This window comes from Anarhichas minor, unplaced genomic scaffold (genome assembly GCF_050575085.1).
Source record: "Anarhichas minor isolate MPS153535 unplaced genomic scaffold, ASM5057508v1 ptg000012l, whole genome shotgun sequence".
Classification (NCBI taxonomy): Eukaryota; Metazoa; Chordata; class Actinopteri; order Perciformes; family Anarhichadidae; genus Anarhichas; species Anarhichas minor.
This window is the reverse complement of record NW_027466458.1, coordinates 6,569,641-6,590,490: the sequence shown is the minus strand read 5'-3', so window position 1 is coordinate 6,590,490 and position 20,850 is coordinate 6,569,641. Positions and strand designations below refer to the sequence as shown.

Here is a 20,850-nt window from a genome sequence, read left to right as displayed (position 1 = left end):
ATCTCCTCATCTCTAGCGCTGATTGGACACAATCATTCCGCCCACGGAAGACACGTGAGAGCACAGTTAACCCAATCAATTAACTACATTAAATAAACAAGGCCTTTGGCGAGAATTTGAGTGCTATCATCTACATACAATATATGGCTGTTACGGGAGTGATCTCTGTATTTGCAGTTGTCTGACTGGCAAATCACGACAGATTAGTTTGGCTTTATCGAATATACAAAGCCAAATTAAACTCTAAAGTTTGTTACACTCTACATTGAAATTGATTTGACAAAATACGTCAATAAATGTTAGTGATGTACAAACCACAGAGGCTACTTTGAAAATCTGTCCATTGCTTTTAAATGACAACACATTTAAACTTGTTATTTTGAAAGCTCTGTAATAGCGTGTTGCTATATTTAGGCCTGACAATACATGTATAGTTAATATTTGTAATACTCCTCTGTCTTCCTTTTTTTGTAAGTCTCATGGGTTCACGGTTACAGTCTACAGTTAGTGGCAATGCTGCTACATTTGAAAGACACAGGAGCAAATTGAGGAAATCTCAAAAAATAAACAAAAAGGTGAATGAATACAGATGCATAGTTTATATTTGAATAGTGACCATTCATAGTAATTGTTTGTGTAGCAAGGCAGTTTTCCCATACGATGCTCCAACACAGCTGGGGGGGTGTGGACGTGCCGCTGTGCTCATCCTCCTCCTCACGGGGCACGCAGCTCGTCCTCTGATTGGTGGAAACCAGCAGGAAGAGAGCTCGCGCGTCGTGAGATCTGACAAGTTCGGACACACACCGACTCTACACGCCAACAGCAGACTAACCCTCCAGACTACCAAAATACTGCGCCTGCTGTTTCTTGGTAGCCGTCTTTGGAGTTGCAGCGAAACCAGCACAAATCTGCGGACGTTGCATTTGACGAAGCGTCACTCACGCCATATTTACCGGAAATACAGCGCAGAGGGCATCGGTGCGAGGATGGCTGCGTACAAGCTGGTCCTGATCCGCCATGGGGAGAGCTGCTGGAACCAGGAGAACCGCTTCTGCGGCTGGTTCGACGCGGACCTGAGTGAGACCGGGGAGCATGAGGCGAAGAGAGGAGGACAGGCCTTGAAAGGTACCAGATAATGACACGGGGCCTAATCGGGCTTTCTCTCGGTCGTGGATTAGCAAGACGGTGCTTATGCAACTTCTGACGGATGGGGAAACGGGTAGCCGGCCTACTGCGACACCGGACGAGCCAGCAGCGGTAGCGACTACATCATTCGTTCATTAGGCTGTTGGTCTTTGAGAACAAAAAGAGAATGTAGATGCTGCAAATGGCTTGATCAGCCAGCTGTCAGTCCGGCACAGACCACACAGACTCTGCTGGACCCGTTTATTCCTGAGCCCATGGTGGTCCCTGAAACCAGTCAAGACAGTGTGGCGACCCCTGGTGTTATATGATCCTTATTTTATGTTCTCCTTACCTCAACCATCCGCATTAAGGACAAATGCACAGAATCATTCTGATCAGTCTTTCTGATAGATTCAATATATACTGTATTGTGTTGTGAATTGTAGGCTTAATGTACTATACTACTATGTACTATAATGTGGGACATCTTGAAATGTACAGCTCTCATAGCCAGACACACTGATTCGGATGTAATGTATTGAACAAAAAATGAAAAAAGCCCACAGATTCAGCCACAACTCTAATAATGGAGGACAAGTGCACGCCGGGGAAAGACGCCTGTGTTATCAGTATAGATTAATGCTGTTTGCTGAGGGATGCTGTGACCACATCTCCGGAAAACACAAGATTAAAAGTGGTGCTTTTGTGTGCTTCTTGGTGGAGAAACTCAGTTTTACAGATTTGTCGATTAAATCAATTAGTCCACAAACTTGTTTGAGTGTTAGTCGACTATAAGAATGTCTTTGGTCGAGAGACTGGAGAGGCCAGGGCAGTTTAATTTGACTTAATTCTTTCTGTGTGACACACACACTGCTGTTGGTTTTCTGCAACCTCAAAAATCCTCTGCAGGACGTGCCTGCAGAGCCCACAGTGGTATAGCACTGCCCCTGACTAAGCAAAAATACAAACATTAGGAGAGATGCAAAAAACAACTCAGATTTTGTCATCTCTGTAACAAAAACACATTATATTTGTATGCACTTACATATTAGCGAAACCTTTCTCTTTGTGTCTTAAATGCCAGTGAATATCCACATTTACCGTCTTTTTCGTGGCCTGTCTCTGATTCACCTCAGACGCTGGTTATGAGTTCGATATTTGCTACACCTCCGTCCTAAAGAGGGCCGTCCGCACCCTGTGGTTTGTTCTGGACAGCATCGACCAGATGTGGCTGCCCGTCCACCGGACCTGGCGCCTCAACGAGCGCCACTACGGTGGCCTGACTGGGCTGAACAAGGCTGAAACAGCAGCTAAACACGGAGACGCCCAGGTCAAGATCTGGAGGCGCTCTTTTGACACTCCTCCCCCATCCATGGACGAGGAGCACGACTTCTATCAGAGCATCAGCAAGGTGACGCCACAGGAAAACATCGTCTCTTTCTGTCTTACAAATGCAGACATGTTTATTACGTCATGATAAAGCCACGCGGTTAAAATGTAATTGACAACATTAATTCCCTCTTCTAGGACCGGCGTTACGCCGACCTGACAGAGGACCAGCTTCCCAGCTGCGAGAGCCTCAAGGACACCATCGCCAGGGCTCTGCCCTTCTGGAACGAAGAGATCGTTCCACAGATCAAAGAGGGAAAGAGGGTGCTGATTGCTGCCCATGGAAACAGTCTCCGGGGCATCGTCAAGCATCTCGAGGGTAAGAGGCAGACTTCTGTGTCTTTATGGTCACATTGACCTTCTGTCTAACGGAACGGTATAAGTGTAAACGTTTGATGGTTAGATTACTTGAAAATATTATCACTACCGTCTTTTCCGTGTCGAGGTATTCAGATAAAACACTTAGCTGTCATTAGCTTTTTGCACACCTGATTAACCACTTGAAATGAAACTGTCCTGTTTCAGTCTGATCCATGCAGATGGGTTATAAGCTCTGCGTGTCTGTTGCTGTTTTCCCAGGTATGTCAGAGGAGGCCATCATGGAGCTGAACCTGCCCACAGGTATCCCCATTGTGTACGAGCTGGACAAGAACCTGAAGCCTTTAGGACCCATGCAGTTCCTGGGAGATGAGGAGACCGTCAAGAAGGCCATGGAAGCTGTGGCTGCTCAGGGCAAAGCCAAGAAATAGACCCCCCCCCCCCCCCCTCCTGGATGAGTTATGAGATAGACTACAGATATCAATCATGTGCTGTTTAGTTATTACAAGGTCATTTACTGTTACTGTCATCACACAGACAAACAATGTGCACTTTATTTTTAAAATACCCAGCTTTCGCACAGTTTGATTAGTCTTTACTTTGTGACATACTGAAACATGCATGTCATTATTACACGATAGATATCACCAATAATATGATTTAAACACTGACCAAAATGCAACATTTGGGACCAGCAAATGGGAGCAAATATAGACAAACTCTGCAGAGTCATCCCATGTACTCCTTCCTATTTTCCTATCCATGTAGGTGAGGCTCAGAGGGAACAGTATAACCTATAAAGAAACACTGGCTGTTGTCAAAAGGACATGTTGCTCTGCACTGCTGATTATTGTTTGCTGTGGCATTGTGAGAAAAATAATAAATGTTGTGAGCCATTATGTGATGAAATCTTATATCAGTGTCTTGACGGTATTTAGATCCTAGAAAACCAAAAGTATTTTAGATTTTGGATGGTCAACGACGGCAGAGAGGTATGCATCTCAAAGTATACATCATCTATCTGTTCTATCTATCATCTTCTGTTATAAAGAGCCAAACAAAAATCATTCTGTAGCTGTTCTTTTCCTCCTTGAATAAATAGTTTTATTCTTACACAAACTTCAGTGCATGTCCAGAAGTGTGAGATGTAAAAGATACAGATATTCAAATGCTAAATAACATTACTAGCTAATTCAATTCTAATCAAGATGGAAAGTACATGCCATAGTAATAGTAGTAACATAATTATTGAATTGGCTTCGTTTGGCATTTTTCACATTAATAGGCAAAACAAGCCCACATTAGTAATTTATATAATTAATACATTGTATTAATACAATGTATTATTATTTATATATATATATATATTTATATATTTTAATTATACGTTATTGTTGTACATATGCTTCGCCGCTATGAGGCAGCACTGCATGCCATGTGTGCCTCAACCAACATGGCGGACCGAGCCGTCCTTCTGTTACTTCCGCTCAGCGCGAGACCGGCCAATCAGAGTCCACTCGAGGTCTTCGTCACAGCCAATGGGCTGACGAGTTACGCTCCTCGAAAACATGTCTCCCATGAAGCTGTGTGTTCCAGGTGAGTCCCGTAAAACTTGCATTTACTCTCAAAATAAGGATGAAGTTAAACCCAATGTTAGACCGTCTTGTCCTTCTGTGTTAACGTTGTCTTCTGAAGGCGTCGCGGTGCTGCTAGAAGATACAGTGACGCTGCAGTCTGACAGTGTGAAACCATGTTAATTATTTCCAGCTGCCATGCGTGGTGTGGGCTTTGGCTCCCAGCACAGTTAACACTGCACTCAGCTACTTTTAAATGTATTTAGTTGTATCGGGTAAATATGAGACGGAGTAGGTGAGTTTAGAGCTTTTATTTCAGAAACTGTTTACTGTTAATCACCGTACTTATGCGGGGCTGTGAGCTCTTTGCTTTTGCTTTCCACGCATGTTTCACCTCCTGCCCATCGCCTCAGGCAGGACAGCAGCATTCCTACTCTCACTTGTTGTGACTCACCCATGTGAATTCCTCGGTTGCAGTGTGCTGTAGGAAAAGTCAGCTAAAATGTTTCGAGCAATTGTCTGATAGTGACCTCTTCGATGTGTTAATACAGTTGGATGGAAACACCAGTTATTGAAAGTAGTAACACGGGGTGTTAGTAAGAGGTCAGGATGAGTATTTCCTGTCATGTTAATGCCAGGAGAAAAGGGACCAGTGAAGGGGATTCTAGAGCCATACTTGTCCCCCTTAGATGAAGAGCTGAATGAGGTAGATTATTATTACTACTGTTACTAGCTGTGCAGAGTGCAGACAGGGCTGTGTTTGGTTCTGGACGATTTTTACTTTCGTTCCTAAAGTCCAAGCGTGTTCTCAAAAGTAGACCTGTCACCAATCCATAGCTGCATGAAGCTCTTGTTTAAACTCTGGGAATTTCGAAGCCACACACACTATTTGGCACGTGCTTCGTAAAAAGAGTGCCTCTGCTCTTTTACTCCAAAGGTTAATGTTGTGTCACAAAAATGTATCATTTCATTCAGGCTGTAGCAGAGATGCTCCACCTCCACTGCAAACATTTTAGTATTTACAACTCCTCTCCAACACTTCCCCTGTCTTTCCCCTCTTGTTTGTTTTCCAGGTGACAAGCTATGCAGTGTGGAAAACTGCATTCCCGGCACAGGAGTATTTCTGCGGCACGGCTACATATACTCCTCACTAGCCGGCTACGTGCTCAAGAAAAACGAGGGAGAGGAGGTGAGGGGTGTGTGGCGTGCCGGAGGGAAGGTGTTGTTATGCAACATGTTGTGAATGTGACTGAACAGCAATATTGTTGCTCAGGGCGTGTGCTGAAATATCCACAATATTTAGTGTGACAGGTTTGTTCTTCAGGCTGTTTTGAACTCATTTCAAACTGAACTGGTTTCAGCTGACCTGTGATTGTATTTCCATGTGTTTTCTAGTTACCAGTGATCTCAGTGGTGCGGGAAACCGAAACGCAACTACTACCCGATATAGGAGCAATAGTCACCTGTAAGGTATGCAGTGGAATCAGATACGCGTCTTCTATATTTAGCTGATCCAAAGAGGTGTTTCGTCTCGAGCCTTACTGTTCTCTGCCTGGACAGGTGACCAGTATCAACCCCAGGTTCGCCAAGGTCCACATCCTTTATGTGGGCTCCACGCCGCTGAAGGACCGCTTCAGAGGAACAATCAGGTAACCCCAAAAACTCTGTCCATAGCCAGACAACGTTTGATGTCCTGTTTCTCTGTGTCGCTCCCAAAACTGAGCCCACTCCCTCTGCCTCTACAGGAAAGAAGATGTGCGCGCGACAGAGAAAGACAAGGTGTGTTTGAATCCATGTGTTTGGTCAGATCATCGAATGTTGCCCTCGTGTAATCTAAGATGCTTTTTACTTTTATTGTTACAGGTGGAGACGTACAAAAGCTTCAGACCTGGCGACATCGTCTTGGCGAAAGTGGTATCCTGTCCCTAGATAAATAAACTAATCCGCTCATGCATCCGCTACCTGTTGTTTCCTAAACTGGGAATGACACGCGTCTGCCACGTTCTCTGTTGTTGTGCTCTCTGGGAGCGTGGCAGGTGCATATATTCACTTGTTAGTTTTAAATCCAATCACAACTTTTTGGATTATCACTAATCATGAATTTAAAACGGTGCCACTTCAATAGTGTGGATGTATGCCGTTTACTTCTGTGTCGTTAACCCTTGACCCGTGGTGTCAGATTTCTCTCGGTGATGTGCAGTCGAACTACCTGTTGACGACAGCAGAGAATGAGCTCGGGGTGGTGGTTGCACACAATGAAGCAGGCGAGTCTCAATTATATTGTGTTGAATATATGTATTGTCTTATTATTTTCAACTTCAAAACACAGGAGGGTTCCAGCACAGCGCGGACTGATACACACGGTGGTTTAAGAGTAGCTGCCCAGATAACTGGAGACCGTTATTGTCACTTATCCATTTACACAGTTAAGACACATTTATCAAGCATTTGCTGGAGCATTACTGCAGTTTGGCTGAATTTTAGAATAGTGCTAATCCAGTTATTTCTGATCTCGTAACAAAGCATTTTTCAATCCAGTTACTTTGCTACTTCTTAGAGCCAAGTGATGAAACTCAAACATGGTTATTGAAATGTTTTGCTACAGATATTCAGCATGAGCCTTAAATGAATGTCATCCTAACCTCACACTTTGGAGAAGTCACCCTCTGATTAAGAAATAAGTCTCACCGACACCCTGATCTCTAGTTCCACTATAAAACAGCTCGTATTTTCGTTGATGAGCGTTTCATCATTTTTGTAGATTCCAGTAACTCTTGAGGTTTTTAAATATGCGTGGTGCTGTCAGTAGTTCGATGCAATACGTTGACGTTTCTGTCTGTGGATCAGGTGCCCAGATGGTTCCCATCAGCTGGTGTGAGATGCAGTGTCCACGAACGCACAGCAAAGAGTTCCGCAAAGTGGCGCGAGTGCAGCCGGAGTTTCTACAGGCGTGAGACGACGTCTTTCCTCCACAAGAAACACACAGCTTCCCCCCCCCCTCTTTCACTCACTGTTGTTAAGTAGCCTCCCAACTCTGCTTCAGTTGTTTTCTGAGCGACTGGATGAGGTGCATATCTTTGGCTGCTTCTGGTTCACAAGTGTTTTTGTTTTTTTAAATAGCTTTCCCTCTGCACATGGTGTCATCATTTGATTGTGCCAGCTTGAAAACACTGAAGCAGCGTCGGAACAAACTGTCAGGACATATTCTAAACTATGTAGCAACTGTTGTAAAGACATTTTAACTAAAGTGAGTGCATCTGCCAGCGACGTTGGTTTTTAAAGTTGCCTTTAAATTGTCTGGCGGCAACCTAATCGACTGAGGATGTTGCATTGCAGCTGCAGAGTGACCACCATGGTGAGAAGCTTAAAGCATAAGAACCTAGTGAAGAGAGGTCTTGTTCACGGAGCAGGATTCACTCGGTTTTGTTAAAAGGTATTTTAGCCGATCATCAGGTCACTCGAAGGAAAAAGCAGTTGGTGCATAAGTCAGACTTGGTTAAGACGAGGCTTTGACTGCATTTTGTAACCAGAGCCTAATGTTAAACACAGCTACCAGTGTGAAGAATATTGAAGTTCAACATGATAGTCAGATATTTCTTTGTTTTCAGCACATTGTCAAATCTAAATGATTATGAGCCGACAAGAAGCAAGCAGAAATGTCTCCATTTTATCGTTTGAAGTAAAGTGTACTGACTTTCCTTCAACCTTCACTTTACAGCAAATGTCATTCATGTGCGAGATCGAAATAAAAACGACTATCAAAGCCATTGTTTCCTCTTTTCACCCAGACACATTTAAAGGTGCAGTGTGTAAGATCGGGCCACCTGTTTCAAAGAAATAGGAGGCAGCATTTCACCTCTTCTGCTGGGTCTATACAGTCATAACGAAAGCAAACTACTAACCAACAAAAGAGCAAGAATGCAGGAAAGTTCAGCCAGTCAAAATAAGACTGCAGTGGTATTCTCTTGACATGCAGCAGTGGCCTATAGTTATATACTGTGACACTAACTCAGAGCTGTGCGGTTCGCACAAGTGTTTATTGGATTAAATCCAAAGCAGCATAAATGAGAACTTGTATATTGTTGAATTTCCACCACCAGGAGACTACTTCACTGTGAGGAGAGCATTCGGCCAGCGGCAGGACTCAGCGTAGGCTACCCGTGTAACGATCGGGCGGGATCAGAACCCATGTTCTGAGGTTTGTCATGGCTGAATGCGAAGTGTAGCCGCCAACTGTCTCCCGGAGCCGCCGCCTGCCCTCCACACTGGAAAGGTAGTATACTGGTGGCGGGAAAGACGAAACAAAAATATAAGTAGTTTTCTCGAGTCCGCCACTTTGGATTTTATAAAAAAAATACACAGTACATGGGCCCTGTAGCTTCGACGTGATTGACAATCCCTCGCATTAGCTCTATTTGGTATTACGAGACAGGGCGGGTCGGGGCTAGCTAGTTAGCATCCTGGTTTCAGTAGAGATCTCTGCAACACAATAAATACATCGTTGACATGTCGGCACTGTAACCTCTTCACATTGTTGAGTAGAGGGCGTTCTTTTTAAAATGTTTCTATGCTTTTTCAGAAGGCACCTTTAAAGGATGTATTTTTATATTCAGTCACGAAACTTTAAGAGACAAATTGTGATATTAGCCGTCAATTTTCCTCAGTAGTGCGCACACAGCTGCTCACAATCACCCAACATTTCATGAAATGAATGCACATAAGAAAACGTCTGTCTGGCACACCTCCAACAGAGCTAGAATAACATCAGGACATTTATACCAGCTCAGTGTAATGCTCAGTTAATCTTTTACGCAGTCAGATGTTTAATATACAGTATGTACAAACAGCGTGTTGTGTGTTCGGTCTCTGACATTCATTTACAGACCAGTTACAATAATAGTCTGTTGTGAGGTGTAGATTTCCTGGTGAACCTGAGCGAACTGTCAAGTGTGCAAATCTAAAGTTAAAATTAAAAAAAATTAAAAAAGTTGTACAACCACACAACCATCTCTTGAAGACACACACACACTTGGATCAATCATCAAAGCGAACTGATCGACATGCATTGATGTCGATGGACAACTTCTTATTGGTTGGTGCATTGAACCCAAGTCCTGACCCTCTGTTACTGAAGTCCATTCTGCGCGATTGAGCGCGTTCAAAGTCTCCCAGAAGCCCTTGCTGCAACTGCTGCTGTGCGTCCTTCCCCAGTGCCATATTAGCTCCGTCACTGCTCGCCGCAGCCGGCTGGGAACCCTTTTTGAAGCCGCCCATCAACCGGAGGAACTTCTGCTGCTGGTCAGAGCTGTCGAACTGGGCGCTGCCCCACTGGCCGAGACCCTGAGGAACACAGATATTGGGGGCAAATATTAGTGAATTAAGAGGCTCTCCACTGATTTATGACATAAAGCACCGCTTAGTCGCCATGAGGAGTACTACTTGGTCTGTGAAAACAGACGTAGATTGTCTTTTCTAAAGTCTGACAAAATAACCCTGATGATGTTCTCAGACTTAAGAAAAGTTGCTTGGGCGTGTAGACTTCAAGTGTATAATAGAAAGCCTGCATCACAAACTGTTTTACAACCTGTCTGGCATTGACCAGACAGGGTGGGTCTAATGAGGATGCTATTGAGTTGCATTATGGGAAATGTAAGGTGCAGTCCCCATCATTGAGCTTCACCAAGGATACAGACTAAAAACGTTGAAAATCTCTCTGCCCTTTTAAGGAAACAAAGCCAAAGGGAAACTTTATAGTTGTACGTTCTTTACAAGAACGTTACTGATACTGACCTTTGGTTTGTCTAGATTTTGGGGTTGAGAGGCTTTGTCGATCTCCATTTGTAAAGCCTGTCTTCTTTCCTACGACAAACCAAAACACACTTCATTATGCTTAACTGCATTAAACAGACAATGCAGGCAATTTACATTTATTTGGGAATAAAATAATACAGATGGTTGTCTCATTACGGGGATAGTTTAACATTTTGGGAAATACTCTTATTTTGACCATTTACACAAGAACATTGACCACTCATGTCTGGTCATTAAATATGAAACTACAGGCAGGAGTCGTCTAACTTAAGTGGACTTAACAAGCGAGATTGGTGTCAATTAATGTTTCACCTTAGGACAGAGCCAGGCTAGCTGTTTCCACCCGTTTCCATTCTTTGTGCTAAGCTATGCTAACGGCTGTTAGCAGTAGCTTCATATGTACCATACAGACACAAGAGTGATATCAATGTTGTCGTTTAACTCTCAGCAAGAGAGCAAATAAGAGTATTTACATTTGTGCACAGCAACATCGATCACACCCAACAGTGATGGAGGAATACTGAGAGGCTTGTTTACCTGGTTGATGGTGACCTCATCTGTGTTTCCAGTTTTCTCCGACAGGAAGACCACGTCCACGAGGTGCGAGTCCTGAAACAGAAACCAGGTTCACTCCCGATGTTAAAACTTAAAAACAACATCTGAGCCCAGTGTCGCTCGCCTCCCACAGTACACACTCACATGTTGGTCTTCCACCTCTTCTTTAATCTTCCTCTTTTTTGCACCAGTTCCAAAACTCACAGTCTCCACCTTAGCAGAGCTCTTCCTCTTTTTGCTCTTCTTGCCCGCGGCTCCCGTTTTACTAATCTGCTCCTCAACCTCCTCACATTTTAGTATTAATGGTTCTTCCTCCTCTTCTCCCGTTGATTTTCCCTTTTTCTTCTTCTTTGGCTCTTTCTCCTCTACTTTGCTGACCTTCACAGAAGCTTTTCTACCCTTTTCTTTCTTTCCGTTTGTCTTAAGCTCCGTCTTTGGCTTCGGCTTCGTCTTAGGCTCCTCTTCATCCATGATAACATTCTCGCTCTTCGTGGATTTGTCTCTCTTCTTGTTGGGCATATCGTCTTTCTCCACCTTCTGGCCTGATGCCGCTTTGCTCCTTTTGTTGTTACCTTTCATCTGAGGCGTTGCTAATTTATTTTGCTCTTCTTTAGCATTGGCTTCCTTTTTCACTCGCTCTGTGTCTCGCTCTGGTGTTCCTAACTTCACTCCATTCTCAGTCACTTTAGCAGATTTTCTCTTTTTTGTAATAGTTATTCCTTCACAGCTTTCCTGTTTCTTCTTTTCTTTAACTTGCTCCTCACTTTTCTCTGTATTTACAACTAAAATCGTTTTTCTCTTCTTGGCTCTCTTTGGCAATTCCTCCTTCTGCTCTTTCTGTATCTTTACATTTTGTGGTTTAGTTTGAACAGACTTATTTTGTATTTTGTTCACCTTCCTCGGTTTCTCTTCCACCTTTTCTTTTACTGAACTGAGCGGTGCAATTTCCAGCTTCTTCTTCTTCTTGACTTCTTTGTCATTTCCATTCTTAACACAAGAACCATTAAGAGATTCAGTGACAATTTTCCTCTTCTTTGTCTTCTCTTTCTGTTCACTTTCATCCAAAGACTCCCCATCTATATCTATAACAATTACATCAACCTTTTTACTCTTCTTTTCTATTTTAACCTCTGCTTGGCTCCCATTATCAACAGAAACATTTTTCTTTTCAGGCAGAGAGGCTTGTCCTTTTGTGAGTTTCTTCTTCTTCTTCACAAAATTCTGCTCACTCTTCTCCATCTTCATTTCCCCCCTCTCCACAGCAACAGACCCCTGGCTTATCTGGTGAGAGAAATAAAAATGACTGCAAGACAATACTAGATAATAGATGAAACAGCAAAAACAGGCTTATAGGCTCTATGAGCATGTGCAAGTGTGAGTAACAGAGCAATAAACACTAACCAAAGGTTGGGCTAGCTCCCTGGGCTGCGACTGCTGATCAATGTCTCTTTGCAGGGCCAGTCGCCTCACCTGCAGGGAACAGAGCAGTGTTGTCTTACATGAGTCTGCAAATCAAAGTCAGGTGCTTTGCTGCAAGTTCTACAGATTTAATCACACATTGTGGACTATGCGAGATTCACTCATGCTTAGTTTTGTGTTACAACATGTACATTTATGATATATGCAATTCTCAGGCTTTGAACTTCTACGTGTAGTAGTGCGTTTTTAGCACACCGTCACAAAGTACAACCAGTATGCATGGTTATTCAAAGTAGAGCTTGGGTTTCAATCCTAGAGGATTCTACTGCCTTGCACGTGTTTATCTTGTTTGCATCAGTATCATCGGTACCTTGTCAACGGTGATCTTATTGGATTTAGATGCACACTTTTCGGAAACAAAAATCACTTCCTCATCGGTTTCCGTCTGAAACATGACACGAACATGCTTTCAGTCCCACTGCTCATAGGTGAGTTAACACGCCCATGGCACCTAAACTTGTATGACGACATTTTGACTTACGACAAGTTAAGATGCAACAAATCCAGAGTGACAACAGGTCTCGGCCAGAATACAATGACCGTGTTTAACGAAAGCACTCTCTTGTTAATTTACCTTTAGTAATTTACCTTTAGTAATTTACCTTTAGTAAAGGTCATTAGGTACCCTTTAAGAGTATTGAGACCCTAAACCAAGGTGATGGCTTGATCCTCATCCGTAATTAGTTGAGTCTGAAGGTTTGTTAGATGTGTTAATGCAGAACGTGAGACTGGACGGTGGATTAGTAGGAAAGTATGTGTTGGTGTTGGCTTTGATGGTGTTGCCATTCTCTCCCTAGGCTGGTCTTGAATGCGTTGACTGAGGAGGCACTAACTGTTACTTGACTCAGGCTGTTCCATACTGGTGTTGTTCTACTTGAGAAAAAAGGTTTCCGTGGACCAGGCTGGTGTTGTACCTGTTTAGCATGTAAACCATGCTAGCTAGCAGCTCACAGCAGCTAACGTGAAATAGCAGCTAAAATGTAAACACGATGAAGAAACACACTAACTAGTCAGCTGGGCGGTGAGACAATCGTACCATAGTTGCATGATGTATTATGAAATGTAAACTTGATGAGCGATTTACTTACTTTGTACCCTTAGATAGTTCACGTGGACACCAGTTTACTCTCTTCACCCGGAAGTAGTTCCCGCTCTTTCCTGTTGACAACGAGCCAGGCGTCCGTAGCAACAAACGGGCGCAGTTATACCTCATGCGAACACATCAGATATTTGTACCAAGCACAGTGAAAAGGGTGGATGTCATGCGTCATTTCATGCGGTACAACGCCTGCGCAGTGAAACCTGGACTGCACTTGCCGGAAGGCTCACGAGCTAGCGCACGAGCGTACCCAAAACGTTATGTCAGGCCGAGCGCAACCAGAGAGCACCTGTTCTCAGTATGCGTTCATGGAGCTGAAACCACCATCCCTTTATGGCTAGCGCCGTCTGCAGTGACCCTCCAACGTTGTAGCTCCAGTTACACTGCGCATGCGCCATACCTCAAAAGCTCAAAATGTCCCGGCCTTTATTCAATAGCTTTGAGTTGTACCCAATGAAGGGAATTAAGGCTCAACTTATAAAAGTATAAGAGTTATTTTCAATTAAAGTATTGTATTGTTTTGGTTTTGTTTGTTTTTTAACTATGAAATTATATTTTATTACTTAATAAAGTAGTAACTCATGAATATTTGTATGTTAATTTAAGTTGCAAAACAAGCTAACGCTATAACTTGGCCAGTTAGTGATTGATTTCCCTCTATATTGAACCAATATATTTACAAAACACACTTGCACTGAGTCAGCAAAAGAACTTAGTGTGGCACATTTACAAACAACTAAACACATACAAATAAACAAATAGATAAACTAAAAATAGATATAACTAACATAAAATGAACAGCAAAAAAAAAAAGGTAACCCAACGACATTCAAACCATGGTTTAAGTAAAGTGTATTAAAGTGTAGTACTCTCTTTTTAAATTATTCACACAAATACTTTTGGCGGTCCCAAAGTTTGCAACGTTATCCCCAATTCAACGATTACTACATCCTTGTGTGACGGCAGGTTTTGATTGTAGGCCTATAGTTGCATCTCTATGAAGTGGCCAATGTCTACAGTACAGTGGATCCGTGTACCGTAATGACAGGAGGATGAAGAAAGATCAGTTCAATGACCAGACAATAATTATCAGAAAATATGCATTGATGTATTAGCCACTTTGTGCGAATCACATTACAGACATTCATGTTACGCTGCCCGAAACAGACAACAGTGCACAAACAGTGCATCATAAGAGCATCTCAAAAGGAAAATACCATTTTTACATTTGGAATATTTACATGATTAAAATTCAGTTATATAGTGTTCATACATACAAATCTTGTGATCATAATATTTTCATTGTACATTATCTGAGCGCACACCTGTATACAGAAGCAAATTATTTAGTTAAGTCTTATAGCAAGAAAAAAATGGTCACAACATTTACATGGTGACTGTTCTCTGAAGTGTATTTTGACCGGATTAAATGTCCTCGAATTAATTCAGAGTTGGTCAGGAAATAAAAAACCCTCAAGTCAAGTATGAAGTTGCCTCAGAGTTCATTTTGCCGGTGCATTTGAACAGCAGCTGCCGACTAGAAAAGTGTCTCATCTTGGAGCCAAACTTTGCTGTGTCACAAGTAAAAACAGTACACATGCATTTGAATCTGTTCCAGTTAAATTCACAGTGATGGATGACGAAATGTTCTCTCTATATTTGATGGAAGTTGAAATTTAAAGGCATCCTCAATGCCAGAATATAATGAGATGTTGCCATACAAGTATGGTCAGTAGCCAGCAAAACAGTCGAACTTTAGTAGCTGTTCCAGAGCTTTCAATCATACAACATGATCTTCCTCTGCAGATTTTGCCCAGTTGTCATGGAGTTGTAGATGTTTCAAATTTTCTGAGCACTTCAGATGGTTTTGTTATCTGTTGTCTCCAATTTCAAGAATGAACTCAATACTAAAACTACTATTTCTCTTCCATATTTATATAAAAATTCTAGAAAACACTGAAAATACAAGTCATTCTGACAAAAAACATTACCTTTAAACTGCACTTACATGCATCTGAAATGATCATACATCCCAAATCCATCCAAAGATAAAGTGCAAAATCACAACCTCCAACAGTAAACCTTACTGCAGAATAGGCATTTCAGTATTAATGGCTTTTTATGATATACTTATTAAAAACTATTTATCTAATGCATTTTAAATCACCAGGTGACCCCCCAGAATTCTGCACAAGCTTTGTTAAATGCATGACAAATATCAATACACAGGGCACAATGTGCCAAATAGCACTGATGATAGAATTGAGACATGGATAATAACGCACTGAGGCCTTTGGGTCTTTCCAGCACGTAATACAGAGGCCAAGCAAGCTTTGTTGGCGAATGCAGGCAATTTACATAAACAACCTAAAGGTTGTTTTATTTTAGTCGTAGCTCGACGCAAGATAGAAAGAAAAGGACAGCGTCGTTTTTACGAAGAAAACATCACTGATCAGTAAGTAACAGCACTCGTTTAGAGCTGCTCACACAACATGTTTAATTCACTACATTCAGATCATCAGTGAACCTTTCTCCAGGTCAAAGCCACGTTGAACACTGGTCTTAGATTTTCACCTTATATATAGTAGCATTAGGTCCTTATACTTGTCAGTGTATTTATTTACATATTACAATTAAGACTATCAAAACTGTGGAAGCTCCATCACTTTCTCTTCCCTCTCTTGTGTCCAGTCTGCCGACACAGAGGCAACACAGAAAACTTCAGCAAAAATACTATTAAAAGGCTCTTAAAATGTAAAATACATGTGTGCGCAAATACATTAAACATTTTTTTTAACTCCCATCAAATCCATCCTGTGTGATATGTGATTCTTAATATCTCCTTCTTCTTCTTAGGCAACAGGAAATTCCACAATAACACACCCGTGTATCCAGCTTGGTCCCGCATTACCATAACCGTCGTCCGGTGTAGTTAACTGGGGCCGTGGGCATCTACAAGAGAGAGACAGACATGTAGTTCGCAAATACATTGCTCCTGTGGTTGGTTATTTAGTAAATGAGGCAACAATACACACATCCATACTCACTGTTCCACCATTCATGACCAGAGCCATCTCAGTGGGCTGGTAGACGTGACCTCTGAAGGCGACGCCAGGACGCATGCTCCCTTGGCTGCTGTGGTATGTTCCACTTCGGAGAGCTGGCAGACAAGGCAAGGCGCACACACACACACACACACACACACACACACGGTAAAGCTCTCTCGCTAACAAACATAATTATTCCACTTTCAGGAGATATGATAGATGACTGTGCCACTGACTGATACAGAGCATAAATGCATCAAACTTGAGGTTGAAGTATAATTACAACAATCATTTGGGAACTCCTTTCACACCCGCAGTAAACCCTCACCGGTGATTAGAATTATTATGGTTGATCGGACCTCTTTTCCAGTGTTTAGTTGACATCTCCCCGACTCCCCTGTATACTTTGTTGGGCTGGATGAATTACACGTAAGCATTAATTGGATTTTGGATTACAGTAAGTAACAGAGAGCCACACTTTGCTGGCCACAAACATGGCACTCATGGTAGTAAGTAATGTGGCCATCTTGATCAAATGTGTGTTGGTCTGCAGTACAATGGATTAAATTGATTTCCGTAGCATTAATATTATTATTATTAGCATGACTCTTTTGAGTACGAACATGCTGAAGAAACAATGTGACTGTTGGGTAAACAAAAATATGTCAGTAACATAAAGAGCGAACAGATGGATAGCATTAAAGTGGATTGTGATGCAAGCATGCGAGCAGTTTTTATGCATATTCAGATTTTTAAAATCGATTTTAAAGATCTTCTTTTCCTCTGAGAGAACTGAGGCCATATTCACAAAACATCCTTAGCTCCTGAGCTACTCTGAGTTAGGAGAAATTCCTGAAGATAAGGCGCGTGTCTGTCCTAACTTTTGGACTTGTCTTTTTTTTTGTCTGAGAGTCAAAAGCTGCAGATACTGTGCCTCATCGCATCAGTGTTAAAAGCATATTTTGTTACTATGAATCAAATCAGGCCATTCGATAGCACTGGAGATGCAGTTTGCACAACTCTCCACTCCTTGAACTCTGATATGAAAATGCAGTTTGTAGCTGATGAACTTTAAATATCTCAGCTGTGTGTGAGTTATTCCTCAAACCAAAAATCAATCCATCCATCTTTTTAATTAGATTTTTTATGTTGTTTATTAATTATTTTAATACAATTTTATTTAATCTAAGTTCGTTGAAATTTAATTTGTTTTTGTTTTTGTTCATTTAGAAATGTACCCTTGAGACATGATGTCATCCCTTCTCTCAGCGTGGGAGTGCTCTCAAATTCAATATCAGTTGAGAGGAGCCACATTGATCACCTTCCAGACTCAACAGATATAGCTGTGATTACAGTATGGCATTATTTAATTAAAGATGTCATACTGCATAAAAGTTAGTCTTTTGTTGTCTAGTCTTTTTTATTCTGTTTTTGTTGTGCGTTGCCAGGCAACAGTGTTCTGATGACTTACCATAAAACACTTAAATGTCAAAGATATTTGTACTCAACCTATCACGCAGAAAGACGACCTAATGAGTTGAGGCAGGATTCGACCGAGGATGAAAAAAACATGTTTTCCCTTTGAAACAGGTTCTTTATCTCTGTTATACAAACATGCACAGCAACACACGCACACACACACACACACACACACACACACACACACATGCATTACATAAGCCTACTTGCGCCGTGCTCCTCCATAGAAAAAGCCTGGTTTTCAGGGAAGGGTCGGTGCGAGTGTACCGGGAGCTCATCTCCAAAATGTGGGGGAGGGGACGTGTGACTGGTGTCGAAGAAGTCTTGCGTGTTGGACGGTGGAGGGTTTCGGAGACAGAGGTGCGCCTCTGGAATAGCGTGGAACAGCAGCAGGATCCAGCCCTGAATGACCAGGGCCACCGCCAGCGCCGGCTCATCCAACACCTTTACATCCTTCTTTCCTCCTCCTCCCAACCTCTCCCCTTTCCCCTTCCCCCTCAGCGCCTGGCTGCCATAAAGATAAAACCCCAGCCAAGCCACCCACAGCAATGCTGATGCCAGACTGGACAGGAAGAGCCAGACGGCGTTACACTTCCATCTCCGTTTTTCATTCTCTCCTTCTCTATCTTCTTCACTCACACCTCCTCCCTCTGCCCCCATCTCTCCTCCACACAGCACCACCCCCAAAGAAAGCCCCATGGCTATGAGGAGCAGCCCCAGGGTGTAGCTGCATGTCAGAGCAAAGTCTAAAGGCGGATATTCGCAGGCCGGGTGACCCTCCCTAACTACAGTCAGCAAGACCCATTCGGCAGAGATGATCCCCTGAACCAAGGCCAAGGCCAGGCCTAGCGCAGCCAAGGAGCTGCCCGAAGGGCTCGTCTCGCCGGCCACCAGCCTCCTGAGCCTCACACCCTGCACTAGCAAGCTGGAGAAGCAGAGAGCAAAGAGGGGCCCCCAGAAGGCCCTGCGGACCACACAGAGCGCCTGGTTCTTCCCCACCAAGAAAGCCAGAGAGATGGAGAAGAGCCCGAGGAGCGTGCCCAGGAGCAGGAGAAGAGGCCCCATGCCGGAGCGCCTGGCGGGGTCAGAAATGAAGCGGAGCTTGACTAACAGGAGCACAGCGAGGACCAGAGAGGCCAGGCCACCGCTGCAGGCCACGGCCTCCAGAACCACACCCCAGGCTGACTCCAGGTCACACAGCACCCTGTACGGAGGGTCCACATCCACGCTGCACCCCCGTGGAGGAGGAGAGGGGTGGGATGAGCCATAGCCAATCAGTGACAGGAGGCAGATGATGATGATAGGGCTGACGGCCATCTTAGAGACACAGAGCAGAAAATAATGTAGTGATGGGGAGAAAGGTACAGAGAGAGATATGATACTGTGGTGAGGAGGGAGACAGGAAGGTGAACATCGTGATAAATGACTGTCTGTTAGTAAATACAGTACCTTCATGAGCTACGACATAGAGCAAAAACAGCAGTCAATAAGATCCAATAATATCAGAGATTAATATGTTTTTCTCTCACACACACACACACTCACACACACACACACACTCACACACACACACTCACTCGCAGCACAGAATAGAACTGCTTTTAGCGCTGGGCAATAGTTTCCATGGGAACGGGAAGCAGCGTGGGCTGACTACATCACATACTGGGCTTTTGAGAAGTAGAGTTTCAGCGCCCAAAAGCACAGAGAAAATGCACGCGTATGCGCACGCACACACACACGCACAATGTTTGTACTTACTTGTGAGGACCCCTGTCGACGTGATTGCATTCCTTATTTTAACCTTTACCTTGATACCAAGTTAAAACCCTCAAACTGTGAATGATTATAATGTCCTCACTTTTAAAAAATGTCCTCGCTGTCGAGGTCTGAAACTCAACTTGGTCCCTAACAAGGATAGTGATGGAACACACGCACATACAAAATAACATCAGAAAGATTCAACTCTTCAATCAAACTCACCTCAGATAAATTCTTGTCTTGAAATCTTGATTATTGACAGTGGAGGGGCATCATCATTTTCCAGTCTGCACCCTTTCAACTATAGTCCAAGTATATATATATATATATATTTATAATCCCGGTTAATGAAATCCTTGAGGCAGCAGAAACAAAACGGTTTCCATATTATCTCTTGTGTGGCTCACAGCTCCCACTGTTTGTAAGTACACAATAGCACACTTTGTGAGACCAATAACGTCCGGCTGCTCCGAGAAGAATCCACAATTATGATGCATGCCTTGATACTTCACACACCCACATAGTCAAATATATCTTCCGTCTCTCTTTCACTCTTCTCTCTCGCTCCCTCTGTCCTCCTCTTTCTATTCATTCTGTCTGCACGTCTGTGTTTCTCTCTCCCTGCTTCACGCTGAATCTGCGGAGGTGTCTACAGAGACGCAATCCCAGCTCTACCTCTGTTCTCCCACACATGGGAAGTATGATTTGCTGATGCACCTGTCTAAACAGGAAGAAAATAGGAAATTAAAGTACATAAGGATGTTAATTCACAGCCAATCCAGTATTAGTCACTTGTTTGCACATCTCGGTGTTGTTTCCTCCTCCCACGTCTTCCTCATATCACTTATACAATTCTTCCTCACACCCAGAGCTGGAGATTCATCTTTAGTCACCAGATTGGACCAAAACAGATGAAGGTCTCTTCTGCAGTAAAATGTCCGTGAGAATGTTGCAGAGTGAAGATGGAAGAAGAGGGGCAGATGGTCAATCTAAACACAGGTGAGCCCTGTGGCCACGCGGCCGTCCGAGTAGAGAGTTACATAATACCCTTGAAGTCGTGATTCATCCAAGTCTTCCTTGAGAGTGAAGTCATCTCCTCCCGTAGAGATGGTTTCATGTGGGTTTGGAAAGCGACACGACATGAGGAAAAACATGACAGCAACCAAACTAGCCAGCTAATCGAGTCAATTTGGATCAGTGTGAGAGAGATTGATGC

At 43.1% G+C, this 20,850-nt stretch overlaps 4 protein-coding genes across 6 annotated transcripts; 2 read left to right on the top strand and 2 right to left on the bottom strand.

The window, feature by feature from the left end:
- Window positions 1-499: 499 nt before the first annotated feature.
- On the top strand, window positions 500-3,731 carry LOC142948458 (phosphoglycerate mutase 1). Its single transcript, XM_076090508.1, has 4 exons — window positions 500-1,125; window positions 2,262-2,536; window positions 2,653-2,833; window positions 3,094-3,731. Exons 1-4 carry the CDS (start codon window positions 987-989, stop codon window positions 3,261-3,263), a joined length of 765 nt encoding a protein of 254 aa, XP_075946623.1. The 5' UTR covers window positions 500-986; the 3' UTR covers window positions 3,264-3,731.
- A 617-nt stretch (window positions 3,732-4,348) lies between these two features.
- exosc1 (exosome component 1) lies at window positions 4,349-8,169 on the top strand. Its single transcript, XM_076090506.1, has 8 exons — window positions 4,349-4,428; window positions 5,480-5,595; window positions 5,802-5,876; window positions 5,967-6,055; window positions 6,152-6,185; window positions 6,270-6,320; window positions 6,586-6,670; window positions 7,254-8,169. The coding sequence occupies exons 1-8, from the start codon at window positions 4,401-4,403 to the stop codon at window positions 7,358-7,360; spliced, it is 585 nt and encodes a 194-aa protein (XP_075946621.1). The 5' UTR covers window positions 4,349-4,400; the 3' UTR covers window positions 7,361-8,169.
- Window positions 8,054-13,484, bottom strand: knop1 (lysine-rich nucleolar protein 1). 3 transcript variants are annotated; one of them, XM_076090502.1, is made up of 7 exons: window positions 13,340-13,483; window positions 12,562-12,636; window positions 12,174-12,242; window positions 10,917-12,053; window positions 10,755-10,826; window positions 10,197-10,265; window positions 8,054-9,746 (listed from the first exon to the last, which is right to left on the bottom strand). In XM_076090502.1, the coding sequence occupies exons 4-7, from the start codon at window positions 12,015-12,017 to the stop codon at window positions 9,441-9,443; spliced, it is 1,548 nt and encodes a 515-aa protein (XP_075946617.1). In that variant the 5' UTR covers window positions 12,018-12,053; window positions 12,174-12,242; window positions 12,562-12,636; window positions 13,340-13,483; the 3' UTR covers window positions 8,054-9,440. The 3 variants fall into 3 exon arrangements, with proteins under 3 accessions (XP_075946617.1, XP_075946620.1, XP_075946619.1); XM_076090505.1 differs by lacking the exon at window positions 10,197-10,265 and having other exon boundaries at window positions 13,340-13,484; XM_076090504.1 differs by lacking the exon at window positions 12,562-12,636.
- A 2,773-nt stretch (window positions 13,485-16,257) lies between these two features.
- Window positions 16,258-19,193, bottom strand: gprc5bb (G protein-coupled receptor, class C, group 5, member Bb). Its single transcript, XM_076090864.1, has 3 exons — window positions 18,083-19,193; window positions 16,398-16,510; window positions 16,258-16,302 (listed from the first exon to the last, which is right to left on the bottom strand). The coding sequence occupies exons 1-3, from the start codon at window positions 19,191-19,193 to the stop codon at window positions 16,258-16,260; spliced, it is 1,269 nt and encodes a 422-aa protein (XP_075946979.1).
- Between the last annotated feature and the right edge of the window lie 1,657 nt (window positions 19,194-20,850).

What these genes read in the sequence shown, in the direction of transcription:
- LOC142948458 (XM_076090508.1), top strand. Translation starts at nt 987, where the DNA reads ATGGCTGCGTACAAGCTGGTCCTGATCCGCCATGGGGAGAGCTGCTGG. An exon ending in AGGAGGACAGGCCTTGAAAG is followed by an intron (nt 1,126 to 2,261) that starts GTACCAGATAAT and finishes GATTCACCTCAG; the next exon opens with ACGCTGGTTATGAGTTCGAT. An exon ending in TCTATCAGAGCATCAGCAAG is followed by an intron (nt 2,537 to 2,652) that starts GTGACGCCACAG and finishes TCCCTCTTCTAG; the next exon opens with GACCGGCGTTACGCCGACCT.
- exosc1 (XM_076090506.1), top strand. Translation starts at nt 4,401, where the DNA reads ATGTCTCCCATGAAGCTGTGTGTTCCAG. An exon ending in AGAAAAACGAGGGAGAGGAG is followed by an intron (nt 5,596 to 5,801) that starts GTGAGGGGTGTG and finishes TGTGTTTTCTAG; the next exon opens with TTACCAGTGATCTCAGTGGT. An exon ending in GGTTGCACACAATGAAGCAG is followed by an intron (nt 6,671 to 7,253) that starts GCGAGTCTCAAT and finishes TCTGTGGATCAG; the next exon opens with GTGCCCAGATGGTTCCCATC.
- knop1 (XM_076090502.1), bottom strand. Translation starts at nt 12,017, where the DNA reads ATGAAGATGGAGAAGAGTGAGCAGAATTTTGTGAAGAAGAAGAAGAAA. An exon ending in ATGAGGTCACCATCAACCAG is followed by an intron (nt 10,266 to 10,754) that starts GTAAACAAGCCT and finishes GGTTTGTCGTAG; the next exon opens with GAAAGAAGACAGGCTTTACA. An exon ending in AAAATCTAGACAAACCAAAG is followed by an intron (nt 9,747 to 10,196) that starts GTCAGTATCAGT and finishes TGTGTTCCTCAG; the next exon opens with GGTCTCGGCCAGTGGGGCAG.
- gprc5bb (XM_076090864.1), bottom strand. Translation starts at nt 19,193, where the DNA reads ATGGCCGTCAGCCCTATCATCATCATCTGCCTCCTGTCACTGATTGGC. An exon ending in TATGGAGGAGCACGGCGCAA is followed by an intron (nt 16,511 to 18,082) that starts GTAGGCTTATGT and finishes CTTGTCTGCCAG; the next exon opens with CTCTCCGAAGTGGAACATAC. An exon ending in TGGTCATGAATGGTGGAACA is followed by an intron (nt 16,303 to 16,397) that starts GTGAGTATGGAT and finishes TCTCTCTTGTAG; the next exon opens with ATGCCCACGGCCCCAGTTAA.